Genomic DNA, 21,475 nt, shown 5'->3' with positions numbered 1-21,475 from the left:
CTGGGATGAGGGCTCAGCTGTAGGCGGCACAGAGGGGCACCCTGGGGCTTGGTACTTCCTGGTTGCTTATCTGTTTGTGTCTCTCCTGGCACACAATGGCTCAGGTGGGAACAGAGGGAGAGGAGCAGCCTGGGTGTGACTGTGTTAGGGCATCTGCTGGATCTCTGCCTATTTGTGTGGGTTGTTTACTGTTAACAAAACTGCTGGGCTCACCTAAGTTTTAGTTCCCTCTAGGAGCAGGGAGACTCTAATAATGCTCCATAGGCAGGACTAAAAAAGCCAGGCAGGTCCCCAGACCCCAGATTGACCCACCCCCATCACTGCCTTGAGGCAGGAGGGCAGAGGGCCACGTGCCTCCATTGGCAGGGATTTATTTAGGGAGAGAAGGCTGGTGACCCAAAGTGTAAGGTCCCTGCTCCTGTGTGGTGGCTTCAGCATGAAAGACAGGAGGGACAGATGCCCTTCCTTCCACTCTGACCTCTCGTCTCACTGGCCCCCTCTCTAGTTAACAACGATCTGTAAACAATTCAAGATGTTTCCGCCCCCATCCCCACTTACAGCAAATCAGGCAGATTGCTTTGGATATATTGCTTTGGGATTTTATTTCCCTCTTTCAGTGAGTGTCGTCATGGGTTTAGGGGTCCAGTTGTGGTTCCTCTCTGGGAAAACTGGGGGGCAGGGTGTAATGAATATACAAAGCTTACAAGTAAAACTAAAAATACTAAGGTGCCTGAGAACACGAGCACTGTGAGTGAAAATGGCTGCGGCCAAATACTGAGTGTTAAAGACTTGTAAGGCAGATGGTGCCCGAGGCTAAGCCTGGTAAGGATGTATAAAAGGTGCGGATCCCTGAAGCAAATTCAGAGCTGTCCTAAAACTGGCTCTGAGCGAAGGACTTGCCGGAGGCTACTCAAGTCCAGAGGCTGCTCTTTCAAGTCTATTTGGAAGTCTAGCTCAAAGTCTAGCTCGTTGCCCCCCTTTGGACTCAGGCTGCTCTCCAGCCGGAACTTCTCCTCGGTTTGTGGTGGCACCCTCTGGCCTCGGTTTAGAAACCTGTTGCCTGGCACCCTTCAGCCTGGTCCAGCTATGGCTCCCAGCCTGCAACAGCAAACCCTGCAGCACTCAAACCTGGAGTTATAGTGTGTCCCATAGTGTACTAAGGGGCTTTAGACCCTGATGGCCACAACCAGGTCTTACAGGCCAGTGATCCAGGCCCTGGGGTGCCTGCTCACCCACCCACTCTGCTGCATTAGTGCTAGTTTGCTTGTACCTGCACACTGACCTGGAAATGCCATTGCTGTGTAGAGACCCTGTTCCCCCACTTCACAATTCCTGTTGTTGCTTCAGAGCCAATCTTTGAAGCAGCTTTGTCTTTCCAGAAGCTTCCCCACAGTGGATGAGTGGCTCAAGCCTGCCAGCCAAGGCAGCGTGTGTGACAGTTCTGAGCTGGGTCGTAGTGGGCTCAGATCATTCTGCTTGTGTTTGGGCTACCAGTGTGGTAGAGCCCCTTTGAAAACAGAGCTAGTGTCATGGAAAGGGGCTAGCAAGGCTGGGAACAGCAGAACTGTGACTTGCTATATTGTTTCTGTGACTTCAGGAGGTTAACGTTGTAGCTGTAATCTTCAGTTCTCTCTATCTTCAGCTTGGTTCTGAATGTCCTGTTTCCTTTCCACTCTTTTGATCCTTTTGGCCATGGTGATCTGATTTCATTGCTTTGATTCATTCAATAAACAACTCTTGTGCATCAGGACCTAGGAAAGGTACTGCGGGCTCAGGTGGCTAAAACACAGTTCCTGCCCTGTAGGGCCCCTAACCCAGTGGGAGACTAGACTCAATTGATGTTACCAACCACAAAGTTACAGCCTCTGTGTGCCAGTCAGCTCCATGTGCCTTTGCTCTGCTGCCAGTCAGCTGTACCATTACCCCATCCCAAGGCTCTAATAATGTAAGAATAATAACTATTGAGTGCTTTCTATCTTGTGTAAGCTCTAGAATATAATCTAGATTTTCTCATTTATTTTTCCCAAAGCTCTAGGAGGTAGATACTAATTCTATATTATGACCATTTTTTTAGACAGAGAGACTGACATAATATGAAATGAAGTCACTACTCCAAGGTTATTTGAATAGAAGGTGAAGGAACCAAAACTAGAACCCAGAGGCCAGGGCCTGGCAACTCACCCTCAATCAACATGCCCCCAGCAGGGCTTGGTGATTAGAGGTTGGCATATGGCATGGTTCACCCAAGGGGCATCCTTTTCTGTGACCTCGGGGCAGCCCTGAGAGGCCTGGGCTGGCTTCTGCAGACCTCAGCTTTACAGCCCAGGCGCCAGAAGGCTGCAGTGGGGACGCTCGCAGTTATCTGGAGAGGTATTTCTTGCCTCTCCCGGTATGATCTCACATCTAATCAGGCATTCTTCAGGATTAGTCAGCATCTCTTAACTAGCAGTCCCGGAGAAGAGAGAGTCCTTAACTGTATCCCGGCCTTTTCCCCACCCTCCTGCCCTCAGCTGCCACAGCACTTTTTCTTCCTTATTTTTGTTGTCTTGATGCTGGGTGAACTTTGGAGGGGGCCATTAAGGGCTGGGATAATAGCACAGGTGTGGCCACAGGGGACAGCAATACAAAGACCTCAGCAGGAAGAGTTAAAAAGGTGCACCTGAGGGCCTCCCTGGTGGCAGAAGGGGTTAAGCACTGTACTATGAGGCTATCTGCAGCCTTGCAGCACGAGTTCGATCCTCAGCTGGCCAGGGTGCTACCCACATGGCGCAACAGACCTCTCCTCTCTCACCCACTGCTCCCCTTGCAGTGTATTTCAGTCTGCCTGCCTGTTCTGTTCCCCACTCAGTCTCTGGTGAATCCTTTCACACCCCCCCCACCTTTGGCCTGTACCCCAGTTCTTTTTTTTTTTTTTTTTTTAAAGATTTATTTATTTATACAAGCACTGGGTACAGTCCGAAGCTCAGGAGGGTGAGAGAATTCACCAGAGCCAGAGCGGGGAACAGAACAGGCAGACCGACAAAGTACACTCCTGAGGGGAGCAGCGGGCTGCAGGAGAGGTCTGCGCGCCATGTGGGACCCTCGCCCGGTGGCTGGGGATTGAACTGGTGCTTCAGAGGCTGCGGGCAGCTTCGTAACCCAGCGCTCAACCGCTGCGCCACTGGGGATGCCCTGTACCCCAGTTCTTGTACGCATAAATAAATAAAAAAAAAATTTAAAAAAAGATGCACCTGACCAAGTGAAAACAAGTAACTTTGGATGTTAAAAAAATACCAAAAACCCTGCCCCAAGGATGAATGGCTGGCTTAGCTGCCAGGCCCAGGACAAGATGTGACAAAGCACATGTGGTGGTTGATGCTATGAAATGATCAGGGAGGAGGTGGCAGGTAGACCATGCATTTGAGAAGTCTGCCATCCTTAGCAGTCGAGGAGTCCACTCTTACCCCTGCTTCACAGAGAACCAGGCAAGTGCTTGCCCTTCCCAGGTGGTCTGGAATCCCTCCTATGGACTGGCTGCAGTTTCTTTCCATGGACAAAGCTGAGAAGTGTCTAGCCAGCCGGTACCAACGTTGGGTCCCGAGGTCTGTATTCTAGGGCGTAGGTTACTCTTGAATGAGAATCCCAGCCTGAGCAATATGAAGCCCCTGAAACTGTGCTCAAGACTTGTGCTTTCTCTGGAGAGCAAGAACATAGATTTTTTTTTTTTTAAGGGTGATTTAATTGTGGGTTTTGTTGTGTGTTTTTTGTTTGTTTGGTGTTTTTGGTGTAGAAGAAGTGAGTTGTAGGCCAGAGATGTTGGGGGGTGAGAGGATTCACCAGAGACAGTGTGGGGAGCAGAACAGGCAGATCCACTGAAATACACTGTTGAGGGGAGCAGCGGGTGAGACAGGAGAGGTCTGCTGCGCTATATGTGGGTTAACTCCCTGGCCAGGGATCAACTCGGGCCATAGTGGTGATAGCCCTGAGACTTAACCTCTAGGCCACTAGGGAGACCCCAGGAACATAGCTTTCTTTATTGGCTTCCCCAGAGGCTCTGTGATTCCCACAAAAGTTAAGAACGTCTGCATTATCATTTCAAGGGGCTTAGGCCACATGGACATTCAAATCTGCTGGAGTAGCCAGAGCCCTCAAGGGACTCAGAAGCAGCCCTGTCATTCCCAGTGGGGTGACTTGAACGAGCACCTGCTTCTGTGATCTTTGGGAATCCCTGCCATGACCCTGTGATCAGGTTTCCCTCCCTCTACACACAGAAAATGTCACCAATGGCACAGCGGAAGGCACGAACAAGTTGGAGCAGGAGGAGGTGAGCTGGATGAATGGCTGGCTCAGCTGCCAGGCCCAGGACGAGATGCTAAACTTGGCCTTCACCGTGGGTTCTTTCCTGCTCAGTGCCATCACCCTGCCTCTGGGCATCGTCATGGACAAATACGGCCCAAGGAATCTCAGGCTACTGGGCAGGTCAGTGCCGGGAAGGGACAGGCAGGTGGACTCCTTGGGTTGGGATCCCCACTGGAGGGAATCCTGGTATTTGCTATCAGGAGCCCAGGATGGGTTTCCTACACCATTTGCCACTGAATTAGCAGGTACCATGGTCCTTATAATGTGCTGATACATAAAAAAAGACAGCCCTTCCAGACCTTTCTGAGAGGCCCAAGTTGCTTGCTTTTTGACCTTATACCTCTGTCAGATTAAAGGATTTTGAACATATAGCTCCCATATAAGCTCATGGATTTATCAGCTACATACACATGAGCCATATATGTATATGTGTGTATATATATATATGTGTTTGTGTGTATGTGTGTGTCATAAAGCACTAACAATATATATACATACAAAAAGAGAAATTAAAGTGGTGGAGATTAAAAATTACAAAAGTTCGGGCCTCCCCAGTGGCGCAGCGGTTGAGCGCTGGGTTGCGAAGCTGCCCGCGGCCTCTGCGGCGCCGGTTCGATCCCCGGCTGCTCCTCGGCCACCGGAGGAGGGTCCCACATGGCGCGCGGACCTCTCCTGCCGCCTGCTGCTCCCCTCAGCAGTGTACTTCCGTCCTTCTGCCTGTTCTGCTCCCCACTCTGGCTCTGGTGAATTCTCTCACCCTCCCGCGCTTCTGACTGTACCCAGTGCATGTATAAACAAAACAAACAAACCAACCAGCAAAACAAATAAATAAAGCATGCCTCTATTAAAAAAAAAATAAAAATAAAAAAATAAAAATTACAAAAGTTCTAATATTTCCCCTACTCCTAACACCCTAGTGGATCATCTTGTGCACCCGCTGAGTGTGAGTCCCTAGTCTATAAAGCTGTAGTCTACCATACTCAGGGTCAGCTCACCAAGCAGCTCACCTGCCAGGCCAAGATCCTCCCCAAGTTGGTCCCATTAGGAATAATCTCTCCCTGGGCAGTGGTTCCCATTGAGTATGACAGTGCCGCAGTTTGAATCGCTCTTTGGCACTTAGAGCCCCGATGCCCAGGGCAGAACAGGTGGAGGGGATTCAGGAGCTGCTCTCATCTCCCCCATACCCATTGAGGTTCTGTCCACCCTCTGACTGAGTGGGCATAGCATTGTGCTTCAGAGCCTTGCCCTCTGCAGTCTGGGGGTGGGAGTGCAGTGCCGTATTCACCAGATTTGGCTCTGTGGCTTAAATGCCAGCTTCACCACCTATTAGCAAGGAGACTTTGGAGAATTTAGTTCTTCCTTTTTTTGAATTTTATTTTTTTCGTTAGTAAAATGGGGCCAATTAGACTTAGAATTGTTAAATGAAATAACATGTAAATTTCCTGAAAGTATCTGATACACAGTAAATATCCACAAGTAATAACAGTATGAACAAAAACAATACACCATGTGATAATAAGTAATATACTGTTTCTTCTGGATTTTAGTGCCTGCTTTGCTGTCTCCTGCTTGATGATTGCATATGGAGCAAGTAACCCAAATTGTGAGTATGTTTTTCTTCCACCCTTTGTCAGGGACTGGGAAGGGAGTGCCCAGGAAGCCGTGCCAGGCCTGGTCTCACTGCGCATGTTAGAGGGGCCTTTCCCCACACCCTTCCTTCAAATGGCCAGTTAGGTAAGAGGTCAGTCACCCCAGCAGGTGACTGAGAGAAGCCCTCAGGTGGTGTGCAACTCTAAGCCCACCAGTCCCCAGTGGCCTCATTGATGCCAACCTGGGAGACAAGTGCTAGGAACTAGGCCGGGTGCAAGGGTGGGTACAGAACTAGTGAACTGTGTCCCCTCCAGGCATCCCTAGCCAACACTTGAATGGAGTTGGAGCTACCTGGTTCCCAACCTTGTCCAGGTGGAGCTGTCAATTCAAGAGCTGTTTTTTTTTTTTCAAGATTTATTTATTTATACATACAATAACTGGGGTACAGGTCAGAGGTGCAGCGGGGGTTGGGGGTATGTGAGAGGATTCACCAGAAACAGAGTGAGGGGCAGCACAGGTGAATTGACTTAAATACACTGATAAGGGAAGCAGCAGATGAGACAGGAGAGGTCTGCTGCACCCTGTGGGTAGCTCCCTGGCGGGGGCTCGAACTCACACAGCAGTGGCTGTGGATAGCTTCATAGTGCTTAGGTTTAACCCCTTGCGCCACCAAGGAGGCCCTTGAGAACTTTTAGAACAAACACCAAAGTAGAACCTGGGTTTCATCCAAATTAACCAGGTTCATTTACTGATTTTGGGTTATCTATATTTTATTTCAATGAAACAGTTCCTCTCAGCCTCTCCCTTGCTGCTCAGGTTAGTGGAGAAGGGAGGATAGAGATGTACCTTTTGCAAGGGTCCTAACTCCATAAAACAGAAAAGAGGGGTGTGAGTAAGATGCTGTTGCTGTTGCACCCAGGTGGCCTGTCATTCACTCACCTTGCATTTGTTTGGAGCCTGCTCCCTGCAAGGCCCTGGGCTAGGTGCTCCCTGGTGCTCACCTGTGGCTCCCCACTCATGAGCTTTCTGTTTCCTTACAGCTCTGTCTGTGCTCATCTTCATCTCCCTGTCTCTGAATGGCTTTGGTGGGATGTGTATGACTTTCACCTCATTAACAGTAAGTATCAGTTTTTTTAAGATCTCTATTTCAGTAACCTCCTTGTGAACTTAGAGTTTATTGGCTTCCATTTCTTTGCCTTCCATTCACCTATGTACACCTGCACATCCCAAGCAGAGGACCCCTGGCAGCAAAACCAGTCCAGGTCTCCCAAGTGGGGGAGGTCCTGTGAGCTGGCCTGACCGTAGCAGAGCATGACTGTCCTTCTCCTGGAGCCCATCTCCAGCCTGCTGTCCTTGGCTTAGGCCGTGTGTCCAGGGAAGACAGGCACACTTTGTCTTCTCTTCTCCATGGCAGCTCTGGCTAACAGTGCAACCTAAAAACAAACCTCCCTTGGAATTGCTCCCACCCTAACCATTTCCTTTGTCCAGAACTGAATGAAAAACTTCAGGGAGCACATAAACTACCTGTCTCCTTGGATTTCAAAATGCCAGGGCACAGAGAGCCCTGTAGGACGGGACATGTTTTCTCTAGATGCTGAGCACACCCGTATCATTGTACCTACAAGAACACCACAGAATCTGCTGCTTCTTAAGGTGGGAGGAGCCGCAGGATGGTCCAAGTTGAAAGAAAGAAAGTCAAAGAAGGCAAAAAAATGTCTTCCCCAGAAGGAAGGGCATTCCCTGTGGGCTAACCCGAGAGAGACTTCCATCCTGTGGGAGAGTAAGACTTGCCTTAGTTTACCCATTTAAAAGTTGTGGGCTTTTTAAAATTTATTTATGCATACTAGAACTGGGGTGTAGACCAGAGGTGCAAGGGGGCTGCTGGTGAGAGAATTTACTAGAGACAGAGCTGGGGAGCAGAACAGGTGGAGCTACTGAAATACACTGCTGAGGGGAGCAGCGGGCAAGGACGGAGAGGTCCACTGCACCTTGTGGGTAGCTCCCTGGCCAGGGATCAAACTTGTGCTGCAGTGGCTGCTGATAGCTTGATAGTGCTGAAACAACCCCTTGCGCCACCAGAGAGGCCCCTCATTTAAAAGTTTTAATAACACCATACCCACCATCACTCTTTGCAGTGTACTGATTCCTGATTTTCCTTTCCACTGCCATGTTGGGGGGTGCGCTGTTGAAGGTCCCTTCTGAGTTTGAGGGAGCCCTGGGGACTCCTGGTAAGGACCTTGTGGAGGAACTGACATCTCTGTGACCCCTTATTTGCATGTGGTGAGCCAGAGGTCAGGCAAGGCCCAGCTCTCCCATTCACCCTTCTTAGCCTTTGTCTTGTTAACTTGTCCTGGTGTGTATGATTAACTGTCTGGCCTAGGCCCAGGGAAACAACTTGGTAGAGCATGTATTAGGTGAGAAAGGCCTGGTCAGCACCATGCACATGGTATGCATCATACTCAGGTATGGACACACACACAGATCTGGATTCTGGTTGTCTTGTCCCTCGTGGTTGAGGGAGAGTTACTTTGTACTCCTTTGTGCATTTTTTGTTTTTTGATCAGGTCTGTTTTTTAAAAACGGATATATTCCCTTCCCCTCTCAAATACCCAGGGGAAGACAAATATTGAACCCATAGGAGAGATATTCGAACTGTCAAAAGTACACACATTACACAAAGTTGTGTAAATTGTGAAACAGGATTCATGGTTCTGTTCTTTGACAGTGTAAAAAAAGACCAACTCTTTCATCAAAATAGAAAATCAAAACCTGGCATCACCCCCTTTATTTTAGTCATGCAATGCCTGTGTCCTAGCAGTTCTAAATTTTGGGGATAAAAGAAATAGATGGTGCTTGAACCTGAGGAATTCATAATCTAAAATACAAAAAGATGAAAGCATCAGACAGATACAACCAATATAATATGACTCCCTGGTGAGAAGCCTTTAAAATAAACTCACAGTTATCTTAAGAAACCTTTAGGGGGAAGCTAGTAGGCCCATAAAGATGATTTTTCTTTACTTTTTATGATTACAAAACAAAAATATTTTATTTGTTTGTTTGTTTGTTTGTTTGTTTATATAAGAACCAGTATACAGGCCAGATGCGCAGGAGGGTAAGAGGATTCATCAGAGACAGAGTGGGGAACAGAATAGGCAGACTGATGAAATACACTGCTGAGGGGAGCAGCAGGCGTGACAGGAGAGGTCTGCTGCGCCATGTGGGACCCTCGCCGGCCAGCCGGGATTTAACCGCAGCGCTCAACTGCCTACGCCACCAGGGGAGGCCCTATTTTTTTTAAAGGTTTATTTATTTATTTATGCATACAAGAACTGGGGTACAGTTCAGAAGTATGGGGGGTGAGAGGATTCACCAGTGACTGACCAGTGACAGAATGGGGAACAGAACAGGCAGACTGACTGAAATACACTGCTAAGGGGCGCCACGGATGAGGTAGGAGAGTTCTGCTGCAGCATGTGGGTAGCTCTCTGGCCAGGAATGGAACTTGTGTTGCAGAGGCTGTGGATAGCTTCATAGTGCTGTGACCTTGCACCACAAGGGAGGCCCCCCAAAATATTTTTTTAAAGATTTATTTATTTATTGGGCCTCCCTGGTGGCGCAGGTGGTTGAGCGCAGCACTGTGAAACTGTCCACAGCCTCTGCAGTGCCAGTTCAATCCCCGCCGGCCTCGGAGCAACCCACATGGAGAGCAGACCTCTCCTGTCTCGCCTGCTGCTCCCCTCAGCGATGTACTTCAGTCAATCTGCCTGTTCTGTTCCCAGCTCTGTCTCTGGTGAATCCTCTAACCCTCCTACGCATCTGGTCTGTACCCCGGCTCTTGTATAAATAAAATAAATCTTTTAAAAGAAAAGATTGATTGATTGATTGATTGAGTTACACAAGAAGTGGGGTACAGGGCATAGGCGCAGGAGGGCGAGAGAATTCACCAGAGACAGAACAGGGAGTAGAACAGGCAGAACAACGGAAAACACTGCTGAGGGGAGCAGTGGGCGAGACAGGAGAGGTCTGCCGCACTCTGTGGGTTTCTCCCTGGCCAGTGGAGAATCAGACCCGCATGGCAGAGGCTGCGGACAGCTTCATAGCACTGTACTCAACCTGCTGCGCACCAGGCAGTTCCCCCAAAAAACTATTTTTATTTTAAAAAGCCAATATTTTAGAAACATAAAGTACATACAGTAAAATTCTTTTTTTTTTTTAAGATGTTTATGTGTTTGTTTGTTTTTTTAAGATTTATTTATTTATTTATACAAGCACTGGGTACAGTCAAAAGCGCGGAAGGGTGAGAGAATTCACCAGAGCCAGAGCGGGGAGCAGAGCAGGCAGAAGGACCGAAGTACACTGCTGAGGGGAGCAGCGGGCGGCAGGAGAGGTCTGCGCGCCATGTGGGACCCTCACCCAGTGGCCGGGGAGCTGCCAGGGATTGAACTGGCGCTGCAGAGGCTGTGGGTAGCTTCGCAACCAACGCTCAACCACTGCGCCACCGGGGAGGCCCCATACAATAAAATTCTTTAAGCCTATCTTCAATTTAGAATATATCTCCTGTATTTAAAAAAAATTTGCATATACCAGTGTTACTTTTGTTTAAAAATACTATTACAAATTGCCTTTTTCAGCTAACAATGTACCTTTCACTCTTTTCCTGGCAGTACTTAGACTCTACCTTATTCTGTTAAACTCCAGAGACCCACCCTATTATTAAACAGTTCCATGGTATTCTGTAGTATAGTTGTACCATAATTTATTTAACCAGTTTCTACTAATGGACATTTGGGTCGGGTTCCAGTTTTTCTGATTAATGATGCTGCTGAAGTGAACATCCCTGTACATATTTTTTCTGCAAGATAAATTCCTGGAAGAGGAATTGCTAGGCTACAGGATTTAATTTTTTTTTAAAGATTTATTTTATTTATTTATGCATACAAGAGCTGGGGTGTAGGCCAGAAGTGAGGATGATGGTGTAGGCCAGAAGTGGGGATGATGGTGAGAGGACTCACCAGAGACAGAGTGGGGAGCAGAACAGGCAGATCCACTGAAATACACTGCTAAGGGGAGCAGCAGGTGAGACAGGAAAGGTCTGCTGTGCCATGTGGGTAGCTCCCTGGCTGGGGATGGAACTTGTGCTGCAGTGGCTGCCAGTAGCTTCACAGTGCTGAGCCTTAACCCCTTGCACCACCAGGGAGGCCCAGGTTTTAAATTTTAATATGCATTGTCAAGTGTTCTTCTCCAAAGATTATACCCTGATGCTATCCTACCAGCATGTATGAGAGTGCCTTTTTCTTCACTCTGTTACGGGACAGGGAGAGGGGCAGCCCAGACACAGCAAACCTGCCTGCTCTAAATAGGTTCTGCCATCTGCCTCATCAACACAAAACATATGAGACTTTAATGGAAAGGAACTTTAATGCAATTAGTAAACAACACAGGAAGGGCAAAGATTATAGTCTCTAAATCAAGCACCCAAAGTTACCCGTCCCCTTGTGGGTAAAAGTCCACCCAAGCAGGATTGGCCCAGAGCAAGGCCCAAAAGCCTGCCACAAGTCCTAAGCACCTTTTAGTGGTGACCCACAGAAAAGGATCAGAAACAACCAGACAGGTCTGGAAGGAAAAGAGCAAAATCAAAATAAAGATGAAAGCTGCCATTGTTATCCCCTCCAAGGGTCTCTCACCCACATCTGTTTCAACCAGTCCAAGACCAAAAGGCAAGTGCAGTTTCTTCATGTGTCTCTCGGCTCCATGTGCCTCATTCAGGTCTCCTTCTGGCTCTCCATCCTGCTTTCTTCCTTCCTCAGTCCCTGCTGCAGCTTCTTCTCCCTGCTCAGCTCCACCCTCTCTTGGTGGGGCAGGAAACCTGGAATCTCCCCCTTTCCTGGGGACCACCATGTTACAACACCTCTGCCAACACCCTAGTACTCATCTTTTAAACATTAGATAACCTGATCTGGCTATAAGAAATGATAAATTATGAATTACATTTCTTCTATAATTATTAGTGAGATACAATGTCTTTTGTGGTCATTTGTATTTCTTTTGTGAATGGCTTCTTTGTGTCATTTGTCTATTTTTCTAAGGAGTTGTTTATCTTTTTTTAGTGTTTTGTAAGAGCTCTTTCATATGCAAAGAAATTAGCTCTTTGAGTTACCTTGGGGTTTTTTAGACCTGTAGGTGGTCCATTAATAAGCTTCAGAAGGTGCTGTGTGACCCCTAAGATTACAGGCAAGCAACCTGTGTGTGGGTTAGGGGGTGCAGGTGCAGTTTCTGGGGGGGCATCCATTGCTTTCATCAGTCTCCAGTGGGTCTGTGTGAAGGCCGCAGTGCTACAGTGGGAAGGTTAGCCCCCCTCTCCCAGGAGGTAAAAAGGCTAGGTAATGACTAGACAAGAAAACCATTCAGTTGTCACCTAAAGTTTAAGGGAAGCTGATGGCTTGTCTTCTTGGTCCCAATTCTTGGACTTAGAGCAGTCCAGTTCAGACCACTGGGGTTTCGTGAGCCAAGTTTTATTGGTGCATAGCCACACCTACTTATTTACTTATTGGCTGTGGCTGCTTTTGTGCTATAGCAGCTGAGGATAGAGGTTGTGACACAGACCACATGGCCTGCAAAACCTAAAATATTGGGCCTCCCCGGTGGCGCAGCGGTTGAGCGCTGGGTTGCAAAGCTGCCCGCGGCGTCTGCGGCGCCGGTTCGATCCCCGGCTGCTCCCCGGCCACCGGAGGAGGGTCCCACATGGCGCGCAGACCTCTCCTGCCACCCGCTGCTCCCCTCAGCAGTGTGCTTCGGTCCTTCTGCCTGCTCTGCTCCCCGCTCTGGCTCTGGTGGATTCTCTCACCCTCCGCGCTTCTGTCTGTACCCAGTGCTTGTATAAACAAACAAACAAACAAACAAACAAATAAATACCTCTATTTAAAAAAAAAAAAAACCTAAAATATTTACTAGTAGCCCTTTATAGGAAATGGTTGACAGCCTTTGGTCTAGAGGTACCAAGAAGCTGTTCACTCACTATCCTATCTAAAGGCTGAGGTTGACACCCACATCTGCCGTCCCACATCTGCCGATGCCTCCCCCCCTTTTTAAGATTTATTTATTTATGCGTGCAAGAACTGGTGTACAGGTCAGAGTTGTGGGGAATGAGAGGATTCACCAGAGACAGTGAGGAACAGATGGATTGACTGAAATACACTGCTGAGGGGAGCAGTGAGCAAGACAGGAGAGGTCTGCTGCACCATGTGTGTAGCTCCCTAGTGGGCCAGGGATGGAACTTATGCTGCAGAGGCTGCAGGTAGCTTCACAGTGCTGTGCTTAACCCCTTGCGCCACCATGGAGGCCCCGATGCTCCTTCTAAGCACTTCTAAAATGATATCTTTCCTTCCACCACTGCTTCCAGCCTGAGGGATTTCCTTAGACATTCCTCTGTCCCATGAGGCCTCAAACGAGAACCCTGTGATTGCACCTTTCCAGAACAGACCCTGGAAGGGGAATGGAGGCAGGTCAGTGAGGACAGGGCTGGAGCTCTTGGGCAATGTTCTTGGGCTGGCCGAGGCTTCTGCTGAGCAGAGCTGAATCTCGTTCTGACACAACCCAGGCCTTTAAAAAGCAGAACTGTCAGGGCCAATTCCCAGAGAGGCCAGGCACAATGGCACTTTCTGTTTGTGTCTCCCACCCATGTTCTAATTTTGGGGAGAAAGAAATCTTCAGGGTCGCCTTTAGGAGCTTCCTAAATCAAATCTCTTACATAAGTGCTTTGGGGCCATGGATAATTACTCTGATAAGCTGGGAATCTGGGGGGGATGGGTTACCATAGAAACCTCAATTTGGGTACTTTCTGAGTCTCCAGGGTTTTGTGTTGCATGGGCTCTGGAATAAATAAAGATGACCAGGGGCTGTGAGATTACTCCCATTGGTGGAGAGGGGGCCCCCAACTTGGCAACAAAATGCCTTTTCCGCACAGATGAGGTTGAGACCCATAGGCCACCCTACAGAGCTCCAGAGATCTGTACTCATGGCTGAGCCTGTCCTGTAAGGTGGAGGCTCAGAGGATCAGGGGTATGTTCCATACCCGCAGGGTGCCCAGTGCCAGAACTTGCTTTCCCAGATCCCCGCAGCAGGGGAACTGGATGAGGTGACATCCTGGGAAGGTGCCAGGTTCACTCCCTGGGTGAAGAGCACCCCCCAAAAGGTGCAAAGCCTCAACCTCCCCTCTCCCCCTCACCCCTTACACCCCCCTCCAACATCTGGACAGCACACTTTGGTCTGTTTGGTCTGTTTGTTCAATGCTTTGCATTTGTATAAGCCTGTAACTCGCCTTGCCTGGTAGGCTGGAGTGCAAACACTGGCCTGCGGCTGAGGCGGCGTCTTTGGGCCACCACCCCAGCATCAGGGCTTGGGTTGCTTAGAGATGGGAGCGGATGCAGCCAACATTGTGAACATATCTTTTCCACTTCATTACTCTGACCCCTGTCAGCGTGGGCGGGACAGGGAGTTCTGAGCTGAAACCTTTGCAGAAAAATGGTTACAAAATGTTGCCAACCTCCTTAATGAAAAAATTCTCTGTGGGCTTTTCCTGTTTGATTCACTGAAGTCTGACTTTAAACTTGAGGAAGAAAGGATCCCATGAGAGTTGGGATCGGGCCTCTGAAAAGAACAGAATAAATATCAGTCTTCAAATACCTGAGAGACGGGGAGGGAAAGGACTCAGGGTACAGCAGTAAACCAAGTGCCTCGTGTGGGGGTGGGGGAGTACAGCTTTCCTGCTTAGCTGACCTATTTCTGCTGCCAGGGGAAGGTCCCTACAGCAACCCAGCACCCCAGTCAACTTGCTGGGAGCCCGGGTGCCCTGTGAGCTGGCTTGTCCTGTTGCCCAGAGCCAGTTTTGCCTCTCGTTTCTGTCCTTTGCCTTGAGAAGCCAGAGCAGTCAGCTGATTGCCACTAGCCGGGGAGAAATTCACCCATCCAGGGTTCCGCCTGGTCAACTTCCTGTAGCATGTGACACACTCAGGGGTGGCTAGAAATGTTAGAGGGGCATCAACAGAGCTGGACCTGGTTGGGAGGTGAATGAGGTGGCTGAGGGAGTGAAGTCCCTTCCCCCCACTCCCTCAGCAGTGAAGCGGAAAGGTGACCGCAGGGACCTTCTGGAAATGTGTGCTTGGAGGTGCCTGGTTGTTTTGGGTTAGGAAATAGCCCAGCTTTGCTGAGTCCGCTTGTCTAGACTGGTACCTGGATCCTGGCCGATACAGGAAGTACAGAGCTCTGGGTGTGTACACCAAGCATCTGATGAGGTCGCTCATCACTGGAAGGGGCCTGAGGGCCAGAATACCCACCTACACCCAGGCTGCACCTGGCATCTCCCCCAGGGCCAGGGAATACCTCCAGCTGGTGGGCTCCAGTGGCCACATATATGGAAAGTCAGTGCCTGGGGACTACACAGTTCCCTGTCCCTGCCTGCCAGCAACCCCCAGGCCAGGGTAAAGAAGCCTGCACCCTCAGCCGTCTTCGAGAGGATCCTTCTAGGAGGACAGCCCATCCTCACGCTCCTGGAGCTTAGGCACCTGGAGACGCTAGTCCAGTAGCCATGCCCAGTGGCCAGAACTCTAAGAGGGGCTTCCTGCAGCTGCTGTTTTCCCTTCTCGGAAAGTCACACAGCCAGGGCCTGTTTACAGTGCAGCTGAGGGGCTGGGAGGATGAATCACCACTGCATCCCCCTGTGAGGAGACCTGCATGGAGGCAGAGCAGCCCGGGCCAGGAGGAAGGCTGTGCCCCAATAGCCTACTCTAGCCCCCTCAGCGTCTGCCCTTGCAGGGGTGGCTATGGGAAGTACTCAGCTGTGGGATAGGACCTATGCTCCCTACCGGTGAATGCAGTTATGAGCCCGAGTCAGGAAACAGCCTCTGCTGAGTGTTTTCCCCTGGCATCTGTCATGCAGCTCGGCTCCAGCTTCCTACTTGGCAGCTGGGTCCGTTCTTCCCTCCCCACCAGGCCCTTGAGGCCCACACTAGGGCACTTTTCTCAGTACGCAGCCATCGTTCCACCACGAGGGCTTCTGAGTAACCATTATTTGGAGCTGAGGCAGAAGGGGGGGGGAGAGAGGAAAGAGGAAGGACGCAGAGACCAACCTGTGGACGAGTATTCAGTCATGCAGATGGAACTGGAGAGTCCACAGGCAAGTGCAAGTTCGCTTGATGATGTGGCCCTGGAGCACTGGGAGGTTGGCCTCCAGGAAGGGCAGACGGGTCTAAGAGGAGCGTCAGAAAGGATCTTAGAGGTCACTAGGTGAGAGAGCACACAGAATGCTTGGTAGGGAACACATAAGAGCCTTTGAAGTGAGGGTAATTGCCTTGGGGGCACAAGCTGAAGCCTGTACCCTACGGGCCACATGAGATTTCCAAGGCAGAGTAGCGCAGTGACTGGGCACATAAGCCTGCCCTCTTTGAACCTTTACCAGCTTGGGGGGAGTCCCTTGACATTTCTTTCTTTTTTTTTTCTTTTTTAAAGATTTATTTACTTATGTATACAAGAGCTTGGTTGCACCAGAGATGCAGGGGGTGAGAGGATTCACCAGAGACAGAGTGGGGAGCAGAATAGGTAGATGTACTAAAATACACTGCTGAGAGGAGCAGCAGGCGAGACAGGAGAGGTCTGCTGAGCCATGTTGGTCACCTCCCTGGCTGAGGATCGAACTCGTGCTGCAGTGGCTGCTGATAGTTTCATAGTGCTGCATCTCAACCCTTTGCGCCACCAGGGAGGCCCCCTTCACTTTCCTAATCCTAAAGTTTAATGCCCATTAAGTGAGAGTGATAAGTGACTCCTACCTTGTAAGGCTGTCCTAAGGGATTTTAAATAACATGTAGTACTAAAAATAGTTGCTATTATTATTTTAACAATGCTATTATATTATGACAATAATAAATTAATATGATTATGTTATATATCATTACTTAAGAAGGAAAATTCTCTGGGCATGTATGACAGCTCTAGGAGGAAGGAAAGGAAAAGGCTTAAAGGATAAAACATTAGTATTAACATCTAAAAAATAATTAGGCCTTCCTGGTGGCCCAAGGGGTTAAGAGGCAACCAATGAAGCTATCCCCAACCTCTGCAGCACAAGTTCGATTCCCAGCCGGCCAGGGAGAGACCCACATGGCGTAGCAGACCTCTCCTGCGTCGCCCACTGCTCCCCTCAGCAGTGTCTTCAATCTGTCTGCCTGTTCTGCTTCCCGTTCTCTCTAGTGAATTCTGTCACCCTCCTGCGCCTCTAACCCGTACCCCAGTTCTTGTATAAATAAATAAATCTTTTAAAAAGAAAGATTAATGTCCACAGGGACACCTTCTCTTCTCCTGTGTTTGCCTTTCTTTTGTGACTGCACACAGACTGTTGCCAGGATGTTTATGCTTTGGGTTTCACTGGTCAAGGTCATCCTGATATTCTTTTCAGAGAGATTTCATATGACACAAACTCCAGTTAGTACCTAAGAGCTGAAACACACTTTCACCACCTATTTAAACACTTCTGTTGGTCAAAAAATACCATGAACTAAGAAGTTAAATGACAAACAAGGAAAACATTTGCAGTAGATGGACAAAGTGTAACTATCTTTAATATGTAAAGGGCCAATACAGAATCATTATAAAAAGATTGATATCCCTATAGGAAAAAAAGGACAAGTCTAAGTACTTGTAGAAAAATGTTCAGTCATTTCTAATAAAATAAATGTAAATTTTTTTCCATTTCTTTTCTTAATCTTGGAAAATTTTAAACCTACATGGTAGAGTGGAAATATTAAAAATAATGGCAGCACACAGGGTTGAAGTGGCTAGACACTGGTAGGGGTATTGATTGGTATAAATTTTCTGTAGGACAATTGGCACACAGGACAAAAAATTTAAAATATGTATTCCGGGCCTCTCTGGTGGCGCAGTGGGTTGAGCGCATTGCTGTGAAGTTGTCCACAGCCTCTGCATCGCGGGTTTGATTCCCGGCCGGCCAAGGAGATACTCACATGGCACTGCCAACCTCTCCTGTCTCGCCCGCTGCTCCCCTCAGCAGTGTTTTTGGTCCCGTCTACCTGTTCTGCTCCCCGCTCTGTCTCTGATGAATCCTCTCACCGCCCCCTGCTCCTCTGGCTTGTACCCCAGTCCTCGTATAAATAAATAAATCTTTTAAAAAATATATATATATTCCTTTTTGCCTAATGATTTGACTTTGGGAATTGACCTCAAGGAAATAAAAGCTATGTGCATATCTTTTTAGCTTCAGGATTATTTATTGAAATGTTGTTTATGATAAGAATTAAAAAGCACCTGAATTCCAATTTCAGAGAAATGGTTGCATAAATTATAACCTATCCAACTAAGGAAATACTAGGCAGTCATTACGGATTATATTGAAGAATACTAAACGATGTTTAAAAACGTAATATAACAAGTGAAAAAGGGAAAACTATAGAATAATATATAGCCTATAAACTATTTTGGTAAAAAGTAATAGGTGTTTGTAAGAAAAGATGAAAGGGAAATAGGTCAAAATGTTTAGTGGGGGCCTCCCTTGGTGGCGCAGCAGTTGAGCGCTGGGCTGCGAAGCTGCCCGCAGCCTCTGCAGCGCCGGTTCAATCCCCGACTGCCGGTGAGGGTCCCACATGGCGCGCAGATCTCTCCTGCTGCGCCCGCTGCTCCCCTCAGCAGTGTATTTCGTCAGTCTGCCTGTTCTGTTCCCCGTTCTGGCTCTGGTGAATTCTCTCACCCTCCCGCGCTTCTGACTGTTCCCAGTGCTTGTATAAATAAATAAATCTTTAAAAAAAAATGTTTAGTGGGTATATTAGAGTGGCTTTTATTGTATTCTTTATGTGTGCTCTATTCCAAATGTTTTATAGTGGATATGCCTTGGTTTTCTAATCAGGAAAAGTAATCGTAATTAAAAATATAAACTGGGGGGCTTCATTGGTGGCCTAGGGGTTAGGTTTCAGTGCTACCAACACTTTGGCCTGAGTTTGATCCCAGACAGGGAGCTACCCACATGGCACAGCAGACCTCTCCTTGTCTTGCCAGCTGCTCCCCTCAGCAGTGTATTTCAGTTAATCCACCTGTTTTGTACCCTACTCTGTCTCTGGTGAATCCTCTCACCCCCCCCTGCACCTCTGGCCTGTACCCCAATTCTTGTATGCATAAATAAATAAAGCTTTAAAAATAAAATGCAAGATTCAGGTGGTGGAGGGTAGACTACATTATATAGAGTATGGTTGCCCTGAGGCGCTGTCCTCCCCTAGGAATCACCCTATTACCAAAATAATGTGGGGGACAATCATAATGTTGGGAGTCAGAACTTTTTTGGTGTTGCTAAGAATGTTCTAGGTAGAGAGAGGCAGGGCAACAAGGACGGCAGCTGGGAGGCTACTGTCCTTGGTATGAGAGCGAGGGAGGAACAGTAGGAAAGTCACTATCTTCTCCCTGCCTTCCATTCTTCTTTTCCACCTCAAATAGAAACTCTATGCCATTAGTATTTCTTCCCATTTTCTTCTGTTTCAGCCTTAAGCAACTGCTAATCTTTTTACTGTCTCTGGATTTGCCTATTCTGATGCTGGGGAGAAGATTCCAGAATATAGGTCAGAGTTGCATACTAGCCCCAAGCCCCTGTAGTTCTGTTGGCCTCTAGCCTGGATTAGTGAAGGCAAGCTCCAGCTTAAGGTAGAAGCAAAAGCTCTATCTGGCAAGCTGTCTGCTCTTTTGGAGTCTCCCCTGGCACTGTCAAACAGTTAAGACAGTCTTTGTGCCTTCAGGTGACTGCAGCAAAAATGTTTACCTGGCTTGACTGTGCACCAGTGGCCTTTTCTGCACCAGGCTCTTTGCCTCCATTTGCTTTTTTTTTTAAAAGATTTATTTATTTATTTATGCAAGCACTGGGTACAGTCAGAAGTGTGGGAAGGTGAGAGAATTCACCAGAGCCAGAGCAGGGAACAGAACAGGCAGAGTGATGAAACACACTGCTGAGGGGAGCAGCGGGCGGCAGGAAAGGTCTGCGCACCATGTGGTACCCTCACCGGTGGCCGGGGAGGGGGATCAAACCGGCGCTGCAGAGGCTGCGGGCAGCCTCGCAACCCAGCACTCAACCGCTGCGCCACCAGGGGAGGCCCTCCATCTGCTTTTCTGGTTGGTTTCTAAGCCTTCTTTGATCCCTCTTGTCCTGTACCTGCCCTCACTGGAGTGGCATCCCAGGTGGGAACAGTTCCCATACAAGCAGAACTAATCTTTTGATTCTCCCTGGGGCATTTATGGCCCCAGAAATGCCTCCCTGCAAGGCATCCTAGCTGGAGTGGCCAGCATGGGGCAGCCCAAAGATATGAGCTCTGAAACCAGGGGATCCTTTGACGCGCAGCATACCTAGGAAGCAGGTATGCTCACCTGGGCATGCCCCTGCATACATGAGCACATCCCCTTTTCTCTGTCTCTTGCTGGGGGGATTTTCCCTATTCTTTTGATCCCCCCTGACCCTCTCTGAGAAGCCTGACTGGACAGAGGGGCCACTCTGCAGGGGGGCTGGAAGGAGAACAGTTTGTATGCTGAGAATTCTTTGAGGAACCACACCATAAAATGGCCTGGTCGGCCATACATAGATTTGTTCATGTTGCCCTTGATACTGTTATTTTATGTCTTTTTTTTAAATGGAGGTAATGCTGGTTTAAATTCTTGTTCCTTTTAATCTTGGGATTAAAACTCCTGTTTGGGGCCTCCCCTGGTGGCGCAGGCGGTTGAGCGCCACGCTATGAAGCTGTCTGCAGCCTTTGCAGTGCTGGTTCGATCCCCGCCGGCAGGGAGGGTACCACATGGCGCGGCAGACCTCTCCTGTCTCGCCCGCTGCTCCCCTCAGCAGTGTATTTCATCAGTCTGCCTGTTCTGTTCTCCGCTCTGTCTCTAGTGAGACCTCTCCCCCTCCCGCGCATGTGGCCTGTACCCCGGTTCTTGTATAAATAAATAAATAAATCTTAAAAAAAAAAACTCTCCTGTTTGTTTGTTTTTAAGATTTAATTTTATATATTTACGCATACAAGAATTGGGGTGTAGGCCAGAGGTGTGGGAGGATGAGAGGATTCACCAGAGACAGAGTGGGGAGCAGAACAGGCAAATTTACTGAAATACACTGCTGAGGGGAGCAGCAGGCAAGACAGGAGAGGTCTGCTGTGCCATGTGGGTATCTCCCTGACCGGGGATCAAACTCATGCTCCAGCGGCTGGTGATAGCTTGACAGCACTGAGATTGAACCCTGGCGCCACCAGGAACCCCAAAACTCCTGTTTTTTAAACAGCGTATCAAGGCATAATTTTCATATACAATTCACCTAAAGCGTAGAATCCTGTGGTTTTTTAGTGTTTTCAGACTTGTGCCATCATCACCAGTATCAATTACATCACCTCAAATAGAAACCCTGTACCCATTAGCATTTTTTCCCCATGTTCTATTCCATCCCTAAACAGCTACTAATCTATTTACTGTCTCTGGATTTGCCAGTTCTGGGCATTCCATATAAATGAAATCATACAATTCC

At 48.5% G+C, this 21,475-nt stretch overlaps 1 protein-coding gene across 3 annotated transcripts in view; it reads left to right on the top strand.

Annotated features, from left to right (window-relative positions):
- SLC43A2 (solute carrier family 43 member 2) overlaps positions 1-21,475 on the top strand; it is a gene marked incomplete at both ends in the record, with an annotated part of 40,745 nt that overhangs the window by 5,152 nt on the left and 14,118 nt on the right. For all 3 annotated transcript variants that reach the window (XM_084236820.1, XM_084236821.1, XM_084236819.1), the window contains 3 exons: positions 4,251-4,458; positions 5,886-5,941; positions 6,969-7,045. In XM_084236820.1, the coding sequence (XP_084092946.1) occupies positions 4,251-4,458; positions 5,886-5,941; positions 6,969-7,045 (341 nt within the window). The remainder of the gene's footprint in view (positions 1-4,250; positions 4,459-5,885; positions 5,942-6,968; positions 7,046-21,475) is intronic.

This window comes from Talpa europaea (genome assembly GCF_964194135.1).
Source record: "Talpa europaea genome assembly, chromosome: 7".
NCBI lineage: Eukaryota > Metazoa > Chordata > Mammalia > Eulipotyphla > Talpidae > Talpa > Talpa europaea.
Note: the sequence above shows the minus strand (reverse complement) of the source record. Positions and strands in the feature narration are given on the sequence as shown.